At 34.5% G+C, this 19,814-nt stretch overlaps 1 protein-coding gene across 1 annotated transcript; it reads right to left on the reverse strand.

The window, feature by feature from the left end:
• Window positions 1-10,100: 10,100 nt before the first annotated feature.
• Window positions 10,101-15,113, reverse strand: LOC147558307 (serine carboxypeptidase-like 27). The gene is made up of 9 exons (XM_086659945.1): window positions 14,478-15,113; window positions 12,712-12,807; window positions 12,091-12,183; window positions 11,913-11,998; window positions 11,555-11,815; window positions 11,085-11,212; window positions 10,891-10,986; window positions 10,629-10,734; window positions 10,101-10,530 (listed from the first exon to the last, which is right to left on the reverse strand). Exons 1-9 carry the CDS (start codon window positions 14,851-14,853, stop codon window positions 10,381-10,383), a joined length of 1,392 nt encoding a protein of 463 aa, XP_086516071.1. The 5' UTR covers window positions 14,854-15,113; the 3' UTR covers window positions 10,101-10,380.
• Window positions 15,114-19,814: the final 4,701 nt, after the last annotated feature.

A 19,814-nucleotide genomic window follows, 5' to 3' on the forward strand; every position in this document is an offset into this window, starting at 1 on the left:
AAACCTATATATATACATACCCATACACATTGTAAACATAAGTTGTAGTGTTAATAAACAAAGGTATTTACCTATTTCTCTCTCTCTCACACGACCAACATCTCATCTTCATCATCTCTGGTTTTTCATCCGAGAAGCCTCACGATCAACTCTCGGCTTCAACCGAGTTCTCTAGCTATCACTCTCGGTCTCACCCGAGAGCTTTCATTATTACTCTCGGTTTCACCCGAGAGCTCCCACTGTCCCTCTCGGTTTCACCGAGATCAATCTCCCTTCATCTTCCTCGACTTCACGAGTTGATTATCCAGAGGTTTTTACCTCTTCACAACCTATTGGTATTTTTTTTGGTAGACAGACCTATTGGTAGTTTAGTCTAAAATATTTATCCACTCACAAAGGTGAGGTTCCCTATTTCTTTTTTCTAATAATACCTAAATACCTTTCATTTTATAAATGACTAAAATTAGGATTTAATTTCATTTTTCTCACAATCAAATCCATATTTCTCCCTCCCCATTATTCTCTTCAATTTTCTACCAGATATAACCATCAAACTACTGTGAATCAAAAATGAAGATTAAATGATGTGAATCGAGAACGACAAATGGTTCACCGATTCGAGTTGTCTTCATTTCTCACTAAAAACTAGAATTGATATTAGGGGGTTTCTCGTTGACGTTTGGTTTTGATTTATTTGATTAGATTTTTCGAATCGGTTTAATATTTGATGGTTCGATGGTGTATGTTTGATCGGTATCTCGATTTGTATTTTTAGCTTTAGATTGTGATATAAAATTAAAGAGTTATGTCGTTAAATCATTTCTGGTGTTGTTTTTGTGTTTTAGTTTAACTTTTGCTCTCCACATGTGTGGATACGGGATGTTTCATTGTATTTGTTCTGTTATGACCATTTACGACCCAATTAATACCATTAATATGTTTCTGATCTTGTTTTTATTCTCATATTTTGTTTGTTTATGGTTTTGTTTCAGATTATTTTGTGATCTATGTTGTAGACTTTTTCAAGTTTTGTGATCTTGTTAGATTATTGTAGTTGTTTGACCTTCATCGGTTTTGGCTCAATTGCATTTCGGTTTTGTTCTGTTTTTCTTGTGGTTAAAAAAGATAAATGATCGACTCAAACAATTGTCTATATTCTACAAATATTTGTTTGTTTTCTACAGACAATTGTCTGTTTTTTACAATCAGTTCGCCTATTTTCAACAAATTATTTACAGTTGTTTGTTTTCTACAACAGTTGTTTGTTTTCGGCACGTTTTTGTTTGCTTTTCATAATCTGATGCGTTCTGAGTTATAAGAAAGTTATCGATCTGTACTGAATTTTAATGAAGCTTTAGTATTTCTTATGTCTGTTTTGATCTATTTCTTATGATGTTTTTATTTGTTTTGATATATATTTTATTTTTATATATGTTTGTGATGTTTTGTAAATCAGATATGTTTTCCAGACAGTTGTTTGTTTAATACAGAAGTTGTGTGTTTGATACAAACTAGTCTACGTTCGATACAAACTCTTGTCCGTTCATACAAATTTTTGTTCGTTTGATAAAAAATGTTGTTCCAATTTGACGGACAAGTTACCTGGAAAAGAAAGAAAAGGAAAAAACGAAAATAAAATAAAATGAAGAACTAGCAGTTTGCTCTAGACAGACATTACGTTGTTCAAGACAAATATCAGTTTGTTCTAGGCAAACTCTAGTTTGATAGACAAAGTATTTGTGTTATTGACCACACAGGTAAAAAAACAAACAATTGTTTGAGACAAAGTGAATGAATGCTTCAAAAAACAACCCGGACAAAAAAAAACAACGAAAAAATTAGAAACAATATAACATTAAGAAAATATAATGTAAAAACGGTAGAGAAAAAAAAATCTAGACAAATAACGGTGAAATATCGACAAAAAAAAAATTGAAATGACCAAACAAACACTTTTAAGTTCACTTTGGTTGAGTCGTAATTAATACTTATGTTTCTCCACTGGAAAGACTGAAGTTCATTTTTTTATCCTGGAAATAAAAAATGATGATAAATAGGAAACTGATATAAATACACTTGTTTTCCAGCAAGTTCACGTGGATGTTTTAGATTTTTTGCAGATCCAAGTGGAAATGAATTTGATGTTTTAGTTAACAATGAAAATGTTAAAAAGAATTTCTACTAAAATCCAACTTTTAGTATGCTTTGAGGAAGATATTTTTTCTTCTGTTTTCTATTCATTACTAGGATATGTTTTTTTTCTTTTATTTTTAGAAAGTTGTGCTATTGTTATGTTACTTTGATCATAAAATATTAAAATATATATATCATATATTTTCTTTTAGTTTCTGATTAGCATGGAGTTTCCTAAAGATTCTAAAACAAATTATGGGGGTGAATGTCTTATCGACTGTGGAATAACGAATACTATTATGCGAGATAAGTTTTTATCTTACAACTAAAATTAGTTAAGGAGTCGTCACAATTTCAGGACCCACAAACCTGATAAAAGGCTCCAAAAAAATCGTTGTTATGTTACCAAATGGTACAAAAATTGATATTAAAATGCTTTATATTCTATTAAATCTGGACAAAATCTTTTCAGTTTTATAGATATTCAACATAAGGGATACCATATCGAGGGCACTTGTGACAAAAATAAAGAATACCTCTATATTACTTCCGCAGTCTCAAACAATACAAGTATAAGAGTGATAAAGTCTAATTATTTGATGAACCAGAAGTTCAATACAAAGACTCATGCAATTTGACATGATAGACTTGGTCACCTTGATTCTATAATGATGCGTCGAGTAATAGAAATTCACATGGACATATGTTGAGAAACCAAAAGATTTTTCAACCAAACAATTATTCATGTGCAGCTTGTTCTAAAGGAAACTTAATTGTTCAACAATCTCAATAAAAATAAACATCGAGTCACCTAGTTTTTTACAACAGATTCTGGGAGATATGTGGACCTATTCATCCACCATGTGGTTCATTTTCATATTTTATGGTCATAATAGAAGCTTCAACATGGTGGTCGCACGTCTTTCTATTATCAACACGGGTTATCGCATTTGCTAAACTTCTTGCTCAAATGATAAGGTTTGAGACACGATTTCTTGACTAACAAATAAAGACAATTCATCGGATTAATGCAGGTGAATTTAAATCAAAGACATTTGATGACTATTGTATGTCAATGGGATTACTTGTTAAGCAGCCAGTAGCCCATACACATACGCAAGATGAATTAGCTTAAATCTTTTATTAAACGCTTACAACTTATAACTCGACCGTTGTTATTAAGAGCTAATAAATAACATAGTTCGACTTGCGGACATACTATATTACATGCTGCAACACTAATTCGTATTAGACAATCTGTTTATCGTAGTTACTCTTCAATGAAGCTTGTATTTGGACAACAACCAAATATATCACATCTTAAAGTGTTTGGTTGTGCTGTATATGTGTCGATTTCACCTCCACGACGAATAAAGATGGGTCCTGAAAGGAGTCTAGGTATTTATGTTGGTTTTGACTCAGCTTCAATAATAAGGTATCTAGAGCATCTTACAGGTGATGTATTTACTGAACGATATGTCGACTGTCATTTTGGTCAAGAGAAATTTTCATTGTTAGGAGACAAGTCACAACATGAGACACAACGTGAAATTTCTTAGAATACATCTTACTTATTTCGTCAAGATCCTCGCACCAACCAGTGTGAACTTGAAGTTCAAGGGATCATTGACTTACAAAAGATTATTAACCAATAACCAGATGCATTTACAGATTCAAAGAAAGTAACTAAGTCACATGTACCAGCTGCTAATATGCCAACACAGATTGATATTCGTAAATATCAACTTATAGATACAAATATATCTAATTAAAACACGCTTAAAGTGTGACAGACGCATTGGTGCAAAATGTACTACTCCAGGGAAAAGAAAAAATAAATAGCCCTACAAAAGAAGCACGTAATACACATTTACCTGAAATGATAGATTAATCCAACAATATAAAACTTACTGCTATAGAATCACCGCCCCAGAATAGGCACATGAAACCAATGTGAGCGAATTATCGACTTATTATATTAGTACAGAAAAATGTTGAGTTACAATAAATCCTTTTGTAACAGAAATAATAATGATCCTGAACCACAAAATATTGAAGAATATCGACGAAGAAAAGATTAACCAACTAGAAGGATGTTATTCCAGTTGAGTTAAATTCATTAGCAGTCGCTAGAGGTTTTTGGACCGGTAATTCAAACACCAGAAAATATAAAACATGTAGGATAGAAATGGGTATTTGAACGCAAAAGAAATGAGACAAATGAAACTGTCAAGTATAAAACACGTTTAGTTGCTCAAGGTTTTTTTCAAAGACCACTATTGATTTTCAAGAGACATATTCTCCTATAATGGATGTAATAACATTCCAATACTTCAGAAGTCTAATGCATCGAAAAATCTTGAAACACGTCTAATGAATGTAGTGACTGCATATGGCTTACTTGATAATGACATCTACATTAAACTTCAGGGTGGATATAACTTGACTAAAATAACTAAGTTAGGATTGTCAAACATGTATTTGGTCAAGCCTCAAAAATAATTATATAGACTAAAAGAACTAGGACGGATGTGATATAATCGCCTTAGCAATTACCTTTTGAAAGAAGGATAAATTAATAATTTAATGTGTCCATGCGTACCTATTAAAAAAAAAAATCTGAAAATAGATTTTCTACTATTGCAGTCTATATAGATGATTTAAGTTCTGTTGAGACTCTAGAAGAGCCCTCTAAGACGGCTAAATATTTAAAAAAAAAAGTCTGAGATGAAAGATCTTGGCAAAAGTAAATTTTCTTTAGTTTGCAAATCGAACATTTGCAAAATAGAACTTTTATCAATCAATCGACGTATACATAAATAGTCTTAAAACGCTAGCTTTTACACGGACACAACTCACCCGTTAAGTAATCCTATGATTGTCCGGTCACTTGATGAAAAGAAAGACCTATCCACCCTTGGGGGTCAATGAAGATCTTCTTGGTGTTGAAGTATCGTATTTGAGGACGATTGGTGTTCTTGTGTATCTCGCAAGATGTACCCGACCATATATATCATTGATGTAAATTTATTCGCAAGATACATTTATGCACCTACCAAAAGACTTTGGACTGGTGTCAAACATATATTACGGTATCTTCGTGGAACTATCGATATAGTTGGTTTACTCGAAATGAACAAAATCTCAATTATGTGGCTACGCAGATGCTTGATACATCTCTGATCCACATAAAACACGGTCACAGCTAGGGTATCTATTTACTCGTGGCAACACTGTCATATCATGGAGATCAGTAAAATAAACTATAACAGCTATCTCTTCCAATCATTCTGAAACAACATTCTCGAAAAACATGTGGACTTTCCTTAATAAGGCATACTCCTACGGTACTATATGAAGATCATGCAGCGTGTATTGCACAACTTAAAGAAGGATATATTAAAGGTGACAAGACGAAACACATATCTCCAAAGTTTTTCTACACTCATGAGTTGCTAAGAAATTGTGACCCATAAATTAAGCAAAAGTTCTTCTACCCCTCATAGATACCCCCCTCATAAATTAAGCAAATATGTTAAAACTTTACCAACTTGAACGTTCAAGAAATTAGTCTATAATATCGGAACGCGTTGGCTTCGTGATCTTTCCCAATATTAATCGTCTAAACATCTATGAGCGGAAGTATCTACGAGTGGTAATGAATTAAGAAGGTTAGTAATAAAGTGAACATGTATCTTACATTGTAAATCTTCGAACTGTACTATTTTTTCCTTAGCCGTCATTTTATCCCACTAGGTTTTCCTTGAAAATGTTTTAATGAGAAGTTTATGTGCTTCTAGCATCATCGAAGATATAGAAGAACATTGCACTCTTTTATTCCGTCCACTGTTGTTAACATTGGATTTTCCTGGCTATGTTTCAATGAGACAATTTCTTGTGCTATGTAACTCAAGGAGGAGTGTTGTAATGTTTTGTCTTCCACAAATTTAATGTGTAACATCTACACTAATGAGGTCAAATGTAACTTGTACCTTAAAGCGACATGCATGTAACTACTTGTGTAAATATCTGCGAATGTGCTTCACTTGTAGAACCTGTAAAAGTGATTCTATCTCAATGCAATAATACCCACCAATTTGTAGAACATTTTATTACAATCATAAGGTATATGTTTTGGTGTTCTTGGTCTACATTATTTTCTTTCTTCTCTAATTTATTCTTAATTTTTAGTTTTCCATCGGCTTCATATTTTAATCAACAAGAATAAAGATAGTGGATTTCAAACTCTTTATGGAAAGAAACAAAGAATAGTGTATGGGGGGGGGGGGGGGGGGGGGGACCATTTTTTTTTAAATACCGACCTTTTTTTCCCTTAAATACAAAATAATATCTTTATTGTTCACATAATTTATCTGTTTTTTTTCTGTAGGGTTCACATTACAATGTTAATGTTTTCAAATGATTTATACTTGTCATCAGAATGATATATATATATATATATATATATATATATATATATATATATCATCCGTCGTTGTTACTGTCGTAAGGGAGTAACAATTGTTGTTGTAAAAAACCTATCTAAACAACACAATGTTAGAGAAATCATGGGAAAATAATGTTGTGTCGTAATATAAGACTGATAATTAATAGAACAAAATATGCTGACCAAATTCTAACTTTATGTTTGAACAAAAGAAAATCTAATTTTATAAAGAATGTATATTGATGAAGTGACAGTTTGAATAGGCAATATAATTTCAATTTCCTAATTAATTCAAACTAATACATCTATCCGTGTGTGTATATAAATAAATATTGTTTGATCCTTTATTCAGGGACGGTTGAAGGAATATTAACAATTCAATATTGAACTAGAAAAAAGTCTGACTTTCTCAAAGAAGTTAAGCAGTCAAATATGTTAAAATAACTAAATTATTTATTTATTCAATTTAAATAATTATCTCCCACATCATTAGGCATAAAATAATTTATGCACTCCATCTTTTGTCGAGTAAACATCAATTTTCAAATACTTACAAATTTATTTCATAAAAAGAAATACTTAGAAATTCTACCGAATTATTTCAATTTTCAACTATGTTTATTAGTTCCATATATGTTTACTTATATTCATATTATACTTTTCTTTGACAATCGTTAATTAGTTTTTATTTGATAAAATAGATCAATAGCTTTCTCATTGTTCAATTATTATTGTTTTGTCTACCACGGTTTGGTGTTGTGGTTGGACACTCCTTTCTTAAGTACATGAGGTCTTGGGATCGAGTCTCGGCATAAACAGTTTATTAAAGATTTATCTTATTTATTTAGGCAATAAATAAAATAGAGGAATAGAAAACGAACAAATTGGTTTCCTCTCCCCCTGAATAACCGTTTCCTCTCTTCTCTATCTCTCTTAAACTACTTTCCGGATCTTGGTGTTTTCTGGAGGAGGGGTCTCTCCTTTGGATTTTCCTCTTTGTTGTTTATGTTATATCTATAATAAGATCTTGGAGAGTAGGTTTTAGAGAGAGATTCTATGAAATCAAATCTTATTCTACACAGTTATTCTTATTGGATCCTTCCTCTTCTTCTTGTTCTTCTCTCTAACATGGATCACATATGCATTTCTTAAAGTTACAAAATTAAATTCGATGGAGGTTTTAATCCACTTGTTGGTGATTTTATATGTTTAAGGAATGGAAGTATGGATAAAGATGTCAGTGAGAAAAGAAGATTCAATATCGCCAAATTCTACGATGAACAATTCAATAAGATTGAAGATGAAATTACAAGTCAAGAGAAAAGAACGATCAAGATTTCACTTTACTAGTATTATATTATTGTTGTAATTTTCTTTTTGTCAATCTTTAGGGTTTTTAATTCTCGATCTATAGGATCTTTTTGTCGATCTTTAGGGTCTTTAATTCCCGATCTATAGGATCTTTGTGTCTGTGTCTAGTCAATTTCTTTCCCTTCATTAGGCACTTTACATTTGAAGGTATGTAACTCTCATGTAGTTCTCAAAGAAATAAGAATTATCATCCATGTAACATGTGATTGAATCACTTATGAATGAAATATGGTTTCGATTGGGTTAAAAAAAAATTGAGGAATAAATGGTCTTCCAGTCTAGGGGCGTGGCTGACAATTGAAGGGCCCAGTGACAATTTTTTATCGGGGTCTATGTAAAAATGTTATATGCATGAAATAATAATAATAAGAAAATTTGAATAATTAAATTATTAAAAAGATATTAAATCGTAAATACATTAAGCTTACATATGAAATTGTTATATTATTGACCTAACATTTTCTTATTTGTTGAGATTATTATTTTCTCCAAACATATTATAGAACCTAAAATACAGAAAACTAAACTCTAATATACTAAAAAACTAAAACTAAAACCTGAAATTCAGTCCCCTTAGAATAAGCCCTAAACGAAGAACTGAAAGTGAAAAAAAAACAACGATTTTAACGTGGAAAACTTCCTCAATATGAGAAGTAAAAATCACGGGACAAGTAGTCCACTCCAAATCCACTATAAGTAATTGAGTTACACAATATGTCCTCCTTGTTCAAAAGAACAAAATCATAGACTCGGACTCTAAAAGAATCAATCTCAAATACAAAGAAAACCTCACAAACAGATTAAAACAGTCCAAAAATATACAGTCCAAAACGATCCTACAAATACTCAACTCCTCTCTTCTCTTGTGCGTTTCTAATTGTGTTTTTTCTTTGGTGCTTCTCACACCCTTCTAAATAAGATTAAGGTAGTATTTATAGACTCTCCCTTAACCCTAAATCCACCGACCCATAGAAACTCGACTTGAGCTCGGGTTAGATCAAACTCTACTAAATTTACCCACTAGGAGGTAAATCCAACACCATTCTCATTAATAAAAACCATTATTGTTATGACACATTTCAATAGATATATATATAATAACAAATTACTAATGACATTCACTATGCTACCATATTATGGAACATCTGGAAAAACTAGATGTGATAACTGCTTCCAACATTCCATTAATGAAGTCAGCACCGTGATCAAAATGATTCACGCCTTCTCGGAAAATAGTAAACAGAAAGTGAAAAACAAACAAATCACAAAGGACAAATGGCAACCTCCGGTAGAACCTTACGTCAAAATTAATGGAGATGCGTCTTTTACCTCGGTTGAATCTAATACTAGTATGAGTTTAATTGTACATAATACAGAATCTAAATTCCTAGAAGCACAAGTATTTTCCACCAGGGCGCGAAATAGCGAAGAAAGTGAAGCAATGACCATTCTCAAAGACCTCCCGCGGGCAGATGAATATAATTACGGGTCCATAATCATCGAAAATGATAATATTAACATCATCAAACATATTCAAAACAAAAGACGTTCATTGGCAATCCTTAATACATATCCGAAGCATCCGAGAAATCACAAGCAGACTTGGAAGTGTTCAATTCAAGCATACAAAAAGAGAGCTAAATTCACCAGCGGACAAGTTAGCGAAATGAGCTCGAAAGAAGAATAGATTCAAGACATGGAAAAATGTACCTTATCGTTTTGTAAACTTGTATTTTAATAACATTTTAAAGTCTTGATGTTAAGTACTAAAAAAAAAAACAAATTGCATTAAACCATTTAAAAGCAAAATCACATCATTCAAATATGGAACCCATGATTAAAACGTTTTGGGGGGAATTAAAGAACCACAAATACTCCTCACTATAATCCGCCGTTTTACTTCTATGTATTTTGGTTGAAAATGATTTGTCCTATATATTATGAAGAGTAATATATCAAACAATTGACAACATAAAAACAAATCCTAAAATGGCAAACATCTATTTCATCGTGCAGCTTCTAATTCAACACAATGCCATAAACTTTGAGCATTCTCTCAAACCCTAGAATGTGATCCTACCACTAGACGAATGCCGAACTAGGTAATTTAGGTAATAAACGGAAAATAAGTAAAAAACAATACAAGTAGTTTTCTTAGACAATCTATTTTATATAAGGTGATACCAATAAAGGAATCAATTACATATGAAAAATCATAGTATAAATATCATACATGAATGTGAACATAACAATAATCACTAATAATCAATATATGAATCATAAGAATTGCTTAAAACATTTAATCCTTCTGTCTTTGACTAACTCGATTTAGATTTATTAAGCATGAATTGTTGTTGGACAAGACATCAAATCCTTTACTCTTATTCTTTATTTTTTTGGCTATAAACCTCTAATTTGGATTAACAAAGTTACTTGGCTTGATGTGGCATGGATTTATTTTCTAAGAAAGATCTGAACATGATAAACGATTGTCGAGGGCGATGAAGTGGAACCTTATGTCCTGCACCCATTATCGTCACAAAGGTTAGTCCTTTGTATACTTGGCTCCACCCACCCACCTATGTCGAAACAAAAATTAAAGGAAAAAAAGTTCGAGTAAATTATATGGCATTAAAATCACAATAAAAGTATAATTTAGCACATTTTTGCAACTAACCTTTCCGTTGTCATACCACGGATACCAGTTTATAAGTGTGGGTAGATTAAGAGCACCAATAGAATATCGAGTTGCAGTCACTGGAACGATACCATCTGTGTCTCCACTGAACGAAGAGTTCAAACATAAAACGTGAAATTCATATACGAGTATTCTCAGAATACGTGTTAGTTGATTACTTTATGATCCGAAAAGATTCACCGTTATGTTACAAACTTAGCTATATAATGGAAGACTAAAAGTACAAAATCGAAGACTTTACCTATATACCCAGATCTTGAGACCAGCTGATATAAGTTCTTGATAAATAGGAAGCATGGATTTTGGAGAATCTTTCCAGTGTTTTGGGATTATGTCACTGCCATGGCAGAATTCAAGCAATTTTGATAGAACGAATACGACATAATAGTTAAGCAAAAGAAAGTAGAAAGTTTTCGGAACGAATATTAAAAGTACCTGCATAAATCCCAAGCATAGGGAATTTTAGTAACATTGGCATGAAATGCTTTCTGAACTTCTGGGTGGTTCAAGTACAACTTGGAATACCTCTCAATGCAAGGATCATATGCTCTAGACATTTTCCCCTGATATTGAACAATATGAAACATCTTACAAACCAAACTTATCTAAGGGGAAATGAAATCAAATATCTTTGAGAAAAGTAAAACTGTACTTTGACACAAAACCAATACTCTGACCGTTAAGTATTGAAATATATAAAACCGATTATGGAATCGGTTAGGATGAGCCGTTTTTATGGCCTTCCCAACTTTAGATTTGAAAAACTTTGTAAATCCTACTAATCAAGATCTAGCTAGATGATCATTTATTAAACTTATGACTAAGTATTACATATCCCGATAGATTCTGAAATAAAGATCTAAAGTCAATAACAGAAGGCAAACGGAGTGACAACGAAAGCTTACATTACGACCCCGTGAGTTGCGTTTAGGAGCTGCAGTACTGTTGCAAGGAAGTGTATTTAAACTATAAAGGTCGATATTTCCTTGTTCAGTATGTGCCACATCGATTACATTTTGGCATTCAACTGAAGGATGCTGAGCAGATTCATTATAACAAGTATCTTTCAAAGTTTTATAGGTAGAATCGGAAATCAAACCGCGTGTCCACCAATACTCGAAAGTACCCACCAAATCATTATAATCATCAATAACGGCATTCCCAACCTAAAAAACAAATAATCGTAGATACTTCAATTCTTCATATTTTTCAGTCACAACTATACATGAAACAATACATGAGCCTAAAATTTTTGACTCTTACCATAAAACCCTTGAAATTAAGAATAGGATTTTCAATTCCTTTGTTTCTCTCATATACAATTTGAGACAATTGAGGAACATAATGACCTAGAACAATGACAAACAGGACTGGTTATACTCAAAATTAAATCGGGTTTTCGAGTATTAAACTCAAGAAAAGTTTAGATCAGTAACTCAACCTGCATAACTTTCACCAGCAATGTAGAAATCTCTATACTTGTATTGGGGGAACCTTTCTATCCATTTGATAAGGAAATTATATGTATCTTCAGCTACAATTTCAGAAAACCCAAATTCCATAATCATCTTAAATTGTCATTATTCACTAATTACACACCAAATATTACAGAAAAAAATATTACAGATTCGTTTCATGCTCTCTAAGGTCATGTTTGGCGAGCAGGAATGGAATGTTTATCAGGATTCGCATTACAAACTCGTGTTTAGTACACAGGAATGTGCCAAACTTCGAATTTCCAGTGGAATAGGATTTTCCGTTTGAGGAATAATCCTAAACCCATGGGGTAGGGTTGCTATCCTATTTTCCTTGCCATCATATATAGGTTAAATCGTCTACAGACAAAATCAATATCTAACAATCTTATTCCTGACAAAACCAAAACAAAACATATGAAACCATAAAGTATTGCGATTACTCCGAATCCTAATCACATTAGGGGTTCGCAATTACTACTAATAACATTCTTTTCGCGTGTGCCAAACATGGCTGAACAGAGAAGGAAAGATCATGAAAACTCCATTGAAACAAGGCAGAAAATTTTTAATGCAATGGAAGTTACCTGTGCTTTTGTCACCAAAATTATACAAATCAGATGTGGTATTTGAGTATGAGAATCCAACACCAGCAGGAGCTTCAAGAAATAGCAAATTGGCCACTATAAAGTAAACAAAAAGAAAAGGAAATGAAATTAGAATATCCATCAAAATATAGAAATCAAGTCTTTAATTGAAACAACAAAGGTTTTGTCATCAAGTTTTCTCGGCTGAAGGGTCTTTCGTTTGTCGGTTCCCTCTCACGTTCAAAGTGGAAATTGTCGATTTATGTTTTTACTTAGTTTGTCCTCCATCTTTTGGAGCAGGTAAAAGGAGAGAAAGTTCGGGTATGGGAAGAAGACCATTCTTCCATTCTTGATAAGCCATTATCATAATTAGGCGCTTTAATTAGTTAAAGTAATTGTTTGATTTGGTGATTTTCTTCAAGTATTTTATTTCAAAACTTCAAAATGTTTACTAATCAAACAATTTAATTAGGCTTTCTTTTTTATGATGGTGAAATGGATTTCAACATCCCCTCTATCTACATCTATCACCTATTAGTTAATTAAGTTGGTCTTTGCTGGTTCATCTACAACTTCCAATTCAGATTTGGCCAGAACAATATAAAGAAAAAAGAAAGAGCATCAAAAAGAAGATTGCAAAACATACTTTAAATCAAGAGGACAACATGTTATTCAATCAACAACCTTTATTTAGTTCATCGTTCCTACGTATATTTAAGTATAATAAAGTTTAAGACCTTTAGAATTTTCTCATTTGTGATCTTTAGGATCTTTGATCTGTGACCTTTATTGTATTTTTATTTAGTTATTGTAATGTTTGTACTACTTTAGCTTCATGTTCTACTTTATTTTTGTAAGTCTTAGAGCATCTCCAATGGGCAACCTAAACTCTAACAATTAGAGTGCCACATATAAATTTTTGGAGTTTTTGTTAGAAACCTTCTCCAGTATGACACTTTGTTAGACACTCTATTATGAGGTGGATGCGTTTATTATAGAGTGTCTTCTAGAGTTTTCTAATAGCCACGTACTCACACTCTACAACTTTAAACCAATAGACTTTTTTTTAAACTACTTTTTTCCTATTAAATGTAAGAGTGATGTGTATCATAGAGAGTCATTTTAGAGATCTCCATTGTAGACATAGAAAATTTAGAGTGACTCTCTTTTGCCACTTAGGAAAGAGAACCTTCATTGACACTGGACAACTACAACTTTGAGAGTTTCTATTAGAGTGTCCCATTGAAGATGATCTTATGTTGTAACTTACTTGTGTAAATCTCATGTTATACTCAAGGGAGTCAAAAGTCTCAAAACCATGTAATGTATTGGATTGAATTCCTACGTATGAATAAATGTCCCTTGAGTGAATGTTGATCGACTAAGTCTTTATGCATCGGAGATTTTTATTTATGCCCCAAAGTCACGGCCAAAAAAATTTTGTGATCTCTAGAGTTTCTGTTAGAGTGTCCCATTGAAGATGATCTTGTCCCATTGAAGATGATCTTATGCTGTAATTTACTTTTGTAAATCTCATGTTGTATTATAAAATTACTATAAAGAAAAAGGAGCTCAGTTGAAAACAATGGTTAGTTGGGTCGCAAACAAATGTATGAACCAATCTACTGACCATCCTTTCATGTTAGATACCGCAAAGAAACCATAAAATAAGTCGAAACCCAATTCCGAGGGCCGAAACCAGCCCTCGATTTCAAGTTAATTAACTTATCTTTCAACAAAAAGAAAAAGAAAGTTAATTAACTTACATTTATTCCAAGAATAAGGATTCATGTAAAGGGTTTTTCCATTTGGTTTGATCCGAAAAGGTCCAATTTCTACAGCAGCTCCAAAAGCAATAGATGAACAACCAGGTCCTCCACCAAGCAAAAGAACAAGTGGTCTTGACTCAGCATTCAGGTTCTTTGGTGACTCAGTCAACCAGTAAAATAAAGCTCTTCCAGCTTGTTTATTAACAGTAACATAACCAGAGTATTGAGAAAACCCCACATCAGTGGGTTGACCAGGTAACTCAGTGATTCTATCTAATTCTTGGTCTGAAGTAGTAGTAGTAGTAGAAGAAGAAACAAACAGAAGAAACAAATAAACCAAAATAGGGAACTTGGAATAAGAAGAAATATCCATGTTTTCTTCTTCAAACTAAAAAATAAAGTTGAGAAAGAACAGAAAGTAAGACAAACCCAGATCTTAAATTATATGGGTTTTCGTTTGATATGCAATTATTAAAAGTGGGAATAGATGACAAAGAAAAGAGAGAAGAGTTTGAGTGGTCAATAACTTGATATAATTCCTTTTCTCCTCTTATCATATCTGGAGACTGGAAGTCTTCCCAATTAGGTGTGTGTTGAATTGTGAGTAGGGACAATAAGACAATCTTTCTTTGGGGCTAATTAGTCTTCAATTATTGTTTTTGGAGTCTTGGACCGGGAAGGTGCATGTATTTTATTAAGGAGTATGGAGTTTTCCATAGGTAGAGTGTGGGCACCAATTTGGTAGTCACTTCGGCCAAGAGCGACGTAGAAATCTCCTAACGAAAACTATAATATTTAGGATTTTTTTTCTTTATTTGGTGTTGAATTAAATTCCCACATGATGAGCATGGGACTGAAGCTAAGACCACACGAGATTAACTCTAACTCAAACATCAACAAAAGACACATAGTGTGATAGAAAAACAACACCGTTCAGGGAGAATGTGAGAATAGTTCGACTTGAACAATGAATATTCGTAACAGAAAATATAACATGTTTGTCATGTCTTAATCTTCATCGCAGGCAGACCTACGTGTAGACTAGTTTGAGCTATCATCCATATTGGAAATTAATAGAAAGAGTAGTGTTACGTGACAGTAACAGAGTAGTGGTACACTGATTAGTCTTTTGCCTTCGTGCTCCATTGGTTCTGATTTTGATTCCCAACTAAGTTACTTTAAACATTCCCTTGGAGGTTGAAGTTGAATTGATTCAACCACATTTTACATGGTTGTCGGCTCGCAATCTCAATATTCAGAATATTTATACATAGATGCATCCACCCTTATTACTGTCAACTATTGTTGTAAAAAGAGGTTTTAACTAAATATGCCAAAATATATTTTCTTCTTTAAATTTTAAACACATATAACTTTTTCATTAAATGTCAGATTTCGATAAAACTTATATAAATGACTTTTCATTAGCTTGCTAACAAGATCCACTTTCGATACATTAAAAAGATAAAAATTGTAAGAGGCAGTTTCTAAAAATTGAAGAGGAGGTTTAAGAGGCAGCAATAGGCAGTTTCCAAATTGGGATGGTTTCCAATTTTTTGGCTCAATAGGCAGTTTCCAATTTTTTGGCTTATAATATATATAAATAGGGGTTGAGTGCTTTGTAATCAACACACCAACACAAGCAACAACAACTCTTCTTTAGAGAGAGCTAAAGAGAGAAAGCAAGTGAGAGAGAAATTTTTTGTTCATAGTTTTGAGCGGTGTTTAATTTCTCGGTTGTCGAAGATCTAGTATAGAAGGTTAAATTCTATACGGTACCATCTTGGGACGAACTTGCGGGTTGTGTTAGTCGTCTTCATCTATCCTTCAATAAAGATTTCTTGTTCGCCCGAGGACGTAGGCTTTAAAGCCGAACCTCGTTAAATTCTGTTCGCATATTTGATTTTGACTTAGCTTTTCGATTAATCTTCATAATCGGATCAATTTCTAGGATAGGTTCGATAGCTTCCGCGACTTTTAGTTCTAACAATTGGTACCAGAGCCTTGTTGAGATTGAACGAAGAGAAGATGGGATCGAGAAGCGGTACGGTCAAAGCAGGGAAATATGAGATAGAGAAGTTCAATGGGAAAAACGATTTTTCTTATTGGCGGATGCAGATGAAGAATCTGTTAATCTCGCAGAAATTACACAAGACGTTGACGGGAAAGAAACCAGGAGATATGTCAGATGAGGATTGGGAGGAGTTAGATCTCGAAGCACGGGCTACCATTATGTTGTGTCTTGAGAGGGACGTGGCGTTCCTAGTAGACGGAGAAACAACGGCGGCGGGTGTGTGGTTAAAGCTAGAAAGCAGTTTCATGACGAAAACTTTCTACTTAAAATCCAAATTATTTACATGTAGAATGGAAGAAGGTTCTTCTATTCAGGAATATGTGAATAGGTTTGACAGGATTATCTCAGATTTGAAGGATATTGATGTTAAGGTTGAGGATGAGGACCAAGCCCTCATATTGTTACTTTCATTGCCTAAATCCTATGAGAACCTTGTTCAAACTTTGATGCTTGTTGGTGATAGTCTAAGCATGGAAGAGACGAGAAATTCGCTATTAGCGGATGACCTTCGTAAGGTTGCTACTAGCAGTATGGCGTCGGGTGGAGTAGACAAGGAACAAGCACAAGGGTTGTTTGTAACGAGGGGGAAGAGTAATGAAAGGGGAAAGGGAAAGGGCGGGAAATCTAGATCCAAATCTAGAGGCTCTTTCAAGAAAACGTGCTTTAGTTGTGGTGAGTTTGGCCACTTTAAAGCGGCTTGTCCAAAGAGAAAGTTGAAGCAAAAGAACGAAGACTACAAAGGGAAACAAGAGATGCAAGAGGCGGGATATGTGTCAGAAGAGGCGGACGAATGTTTCTCGGTGACAGAGGTGTCTGAGAAAATCTTCGATAAGTAGATGCTTGATTCAGGGGAGTCACACCATATGTGTCCAAATAGGGAGTTGTTTACTACCTATAGGAGTATAGATGGTGGTACAGTTATACTGGGTGATGATAGTATATGTAAAACTGTGGGACTCGGAACAATACGGATCAAGATGCACGATGGAGTGGTGAGAACATTGACGGACGTAAGACACATACCCGATTTGCGGAAAAATCTAATTTCCCTTGGTGTGTTGGAGCGGAACGGCTGTAAGATAATTATAGAGAATGGCTCCATAAAAGTCGTTAAGGGTTCTTTGGTGGTAATGAGAGGTACTCGTTACGGTAATTTATACAAACTTTTGGGGACAACAATTACGGGAGATGTAGCAGTAGGAATCAGTGGAAGGGATCCAACGGCTAGTACGAGGCTTTGGCATATGCGCCTTGGGCATATGTCAGAAAAGGGTCTATCTTTGATGTGCGGGAAAGACTTGTTGAAGGACATGAAGAAGCCATGCATGGAGTTTTGTGAGCATTGTGTGTTCGGGAAGGCACACAGGGTGACGTTCTCTACAAGCAAGCACAGGAGCAAAGAGGTGTTAGACTACGTACACACCGATGTCTGGGGACCGGCAAAGTTACCTTCCAAGGGTGGTTCCAGGTATTTTGTTACATTCGTTGATGATCATTCGAGATTTGTCTGGCTTTATTTTCTGAAGCATAAGAATGAGGTATTCAACACATTCCTGGTGTGGAAAGCAATGGTTGAGAACAAAACTGGTCGAAAGCTGAAGACGTTAAGGTCGGATAATGGGACCGAGTACACGGATGGGGCATTTAAGGAGTTTTGTAATCAGGAAGGCATTGTGAGGCACTGGACAGTAGTAAACACACCTCAGCAGAATGGAGTCGCAGAGAGATTGAACCGTACACTACTTGAGAAGGCTAGATGTATGCGCTCCAATTCGGGATTAGGCGTAGAATGGTGGGCAGAATCTGTTGCTACAGCTTGTTATATTGTGAACAGGTCTCCACATTCTTCTTTAGATGGCGGCATACCTTACGAGGTATGGTCAGGTGAACATGCAGATTACGGGAGACTTAGGGTTTTCGGTTGTACGGCCTATTACCATGTTAAAGGTAACAAACTTGACAATAGAGCAAAGAAGGCAATTTTCTTAGGATATGCTACAGGAGTCAAGGGTTATCGGCTATGGTGTACGGAAGACAAGAAGTTTGTAATCAGCAGAGATGTGGTGTTTGATGAGTCATCTATTGTAGCTATGGCGAAAGCTACGGTGCCTAGTTGTGGTGATGTTGGGTCTACTAAAGCTCAAGTAGTGGAAGTAGAAGCCGAAGACCAACGGGTTTCTAGGAATCATGATCAGGTGGAGCATCAGGATAATACTCAGGATGAGGAAATTGATGAACCCGATCATGAGGAGGTTCAAGGGAAAGGTACACAAGTTTTACAACAACAACAGCAGGATGTTTCGGTACACACTAGGCCGAAACGGTTATATAAGCCGGTACAGAGGTTAGGGTCAGACAAAACTCTTTGGCATTATGGGCAGGCAAATCTTGTTGAATATGCACTCTCGGTGGAAGACGACGAGCCGGTCACCTTCAAACAAGCTATTACCGCGGAGGAAAGAGAGAGTTGGTTGGTTGCTATGCAAGAAGAGATGGAGTCTCTTCACAAGAACCAGACATGGGAGGTTGTCCCATTGCCCGAAGGTAAGTCTGTTATTGGTTGTAAATGGGTGTACAAGAAGAAAGAGGATTCTTCCGAAATCAAGGGTACAAGGTATAAGGCAAGACTAGTGGCCAAGGGTTATGCACAGAAAGAAGGGGTCGACTACAATGAGATTTTCTCACCGGTCGTGAAACATACTTCTATTCGGGTGCTATTGAGTATTGTTGCTCACAGGGATCTTGAGCTGGAACAACTCGATGTTAAAACCGCCTTCTTGCACGGAGATTTGGAAGAAGAAATTTATATGGCTCAACCTGAGGGATACAAGGTTGAGGGTAAAGAAAATCAAGTATGTCGTTTGAGGAAGTCTCTTTACGGATTGAAACAATCCCCTCGCCAATGGTACAAACGATTTGATTTTTTCATGCTAAAGCATGGTTTTCGCAGAAGTGACTATGATTGTTGTGTATACATCAAGAAGCTTCGCGAAGGTGACTTTATTTATCTCCTTTTGTATGTGGATGACATGCTTATTGCTTCTCAAAGCATGGTGGAGATAAATAAGTTGAAATCTCAACTCAGTCAAGAGTTTGAGATGAAAGACATGGGCGCTGCAAAGAAGATACTGGGAATGGAGATTAAGAGAGAGCGGTCAAGTAAGAAACTGTACTTGAATCAGAAAAATTACGTCGAACGAGTAGTCTCTCGATTCGGGATGCAGAATGCGAAGGCGGTTTCAACACCTTTGGCACCACAC

The sequence above is a fragment of the Eschscholzia californica genome, unplaced genomic scaffold (genome assembly GCF_041429995.1).
Source record: "Eschscholzia californica isolate CP2 unplaced genomic scaffold, dmEscCali1.0.p SCAF_2, whole genome shotgun sequence".
In the NCBI taxonomy this organism is placed as follows: Eukaryota; Viridiplantae; Streptophyta; class Magnoliopsida; order Ranunculales; family Papaveraceae; genus Eschscholzia; species Eschscholzia californica.

Coding starts and splice junctions, on each gene's coding strand:
- LOC147558307 (XM_086659945.1), bottom strand. CDS start 14,853: ATGGATATTTCTTCTTATTCCAAGTTCCCTATTTTGGTTTATTTGTTT. Junction 11,816..11,912: donor TTAATTTCAAGGGTTTTATG/GTAAGAGTCAAA, acceptor TTTGTTTTTTAG/GTTGGGAATGCCGTTATTGA. Junction 11,213..11,554: donor GCAACTCACGGGGTCGTAAT/GTAAGCTTTCGT, acceptor GTTCAATATCAG/GGGAAAATGTCTAGAGCATA.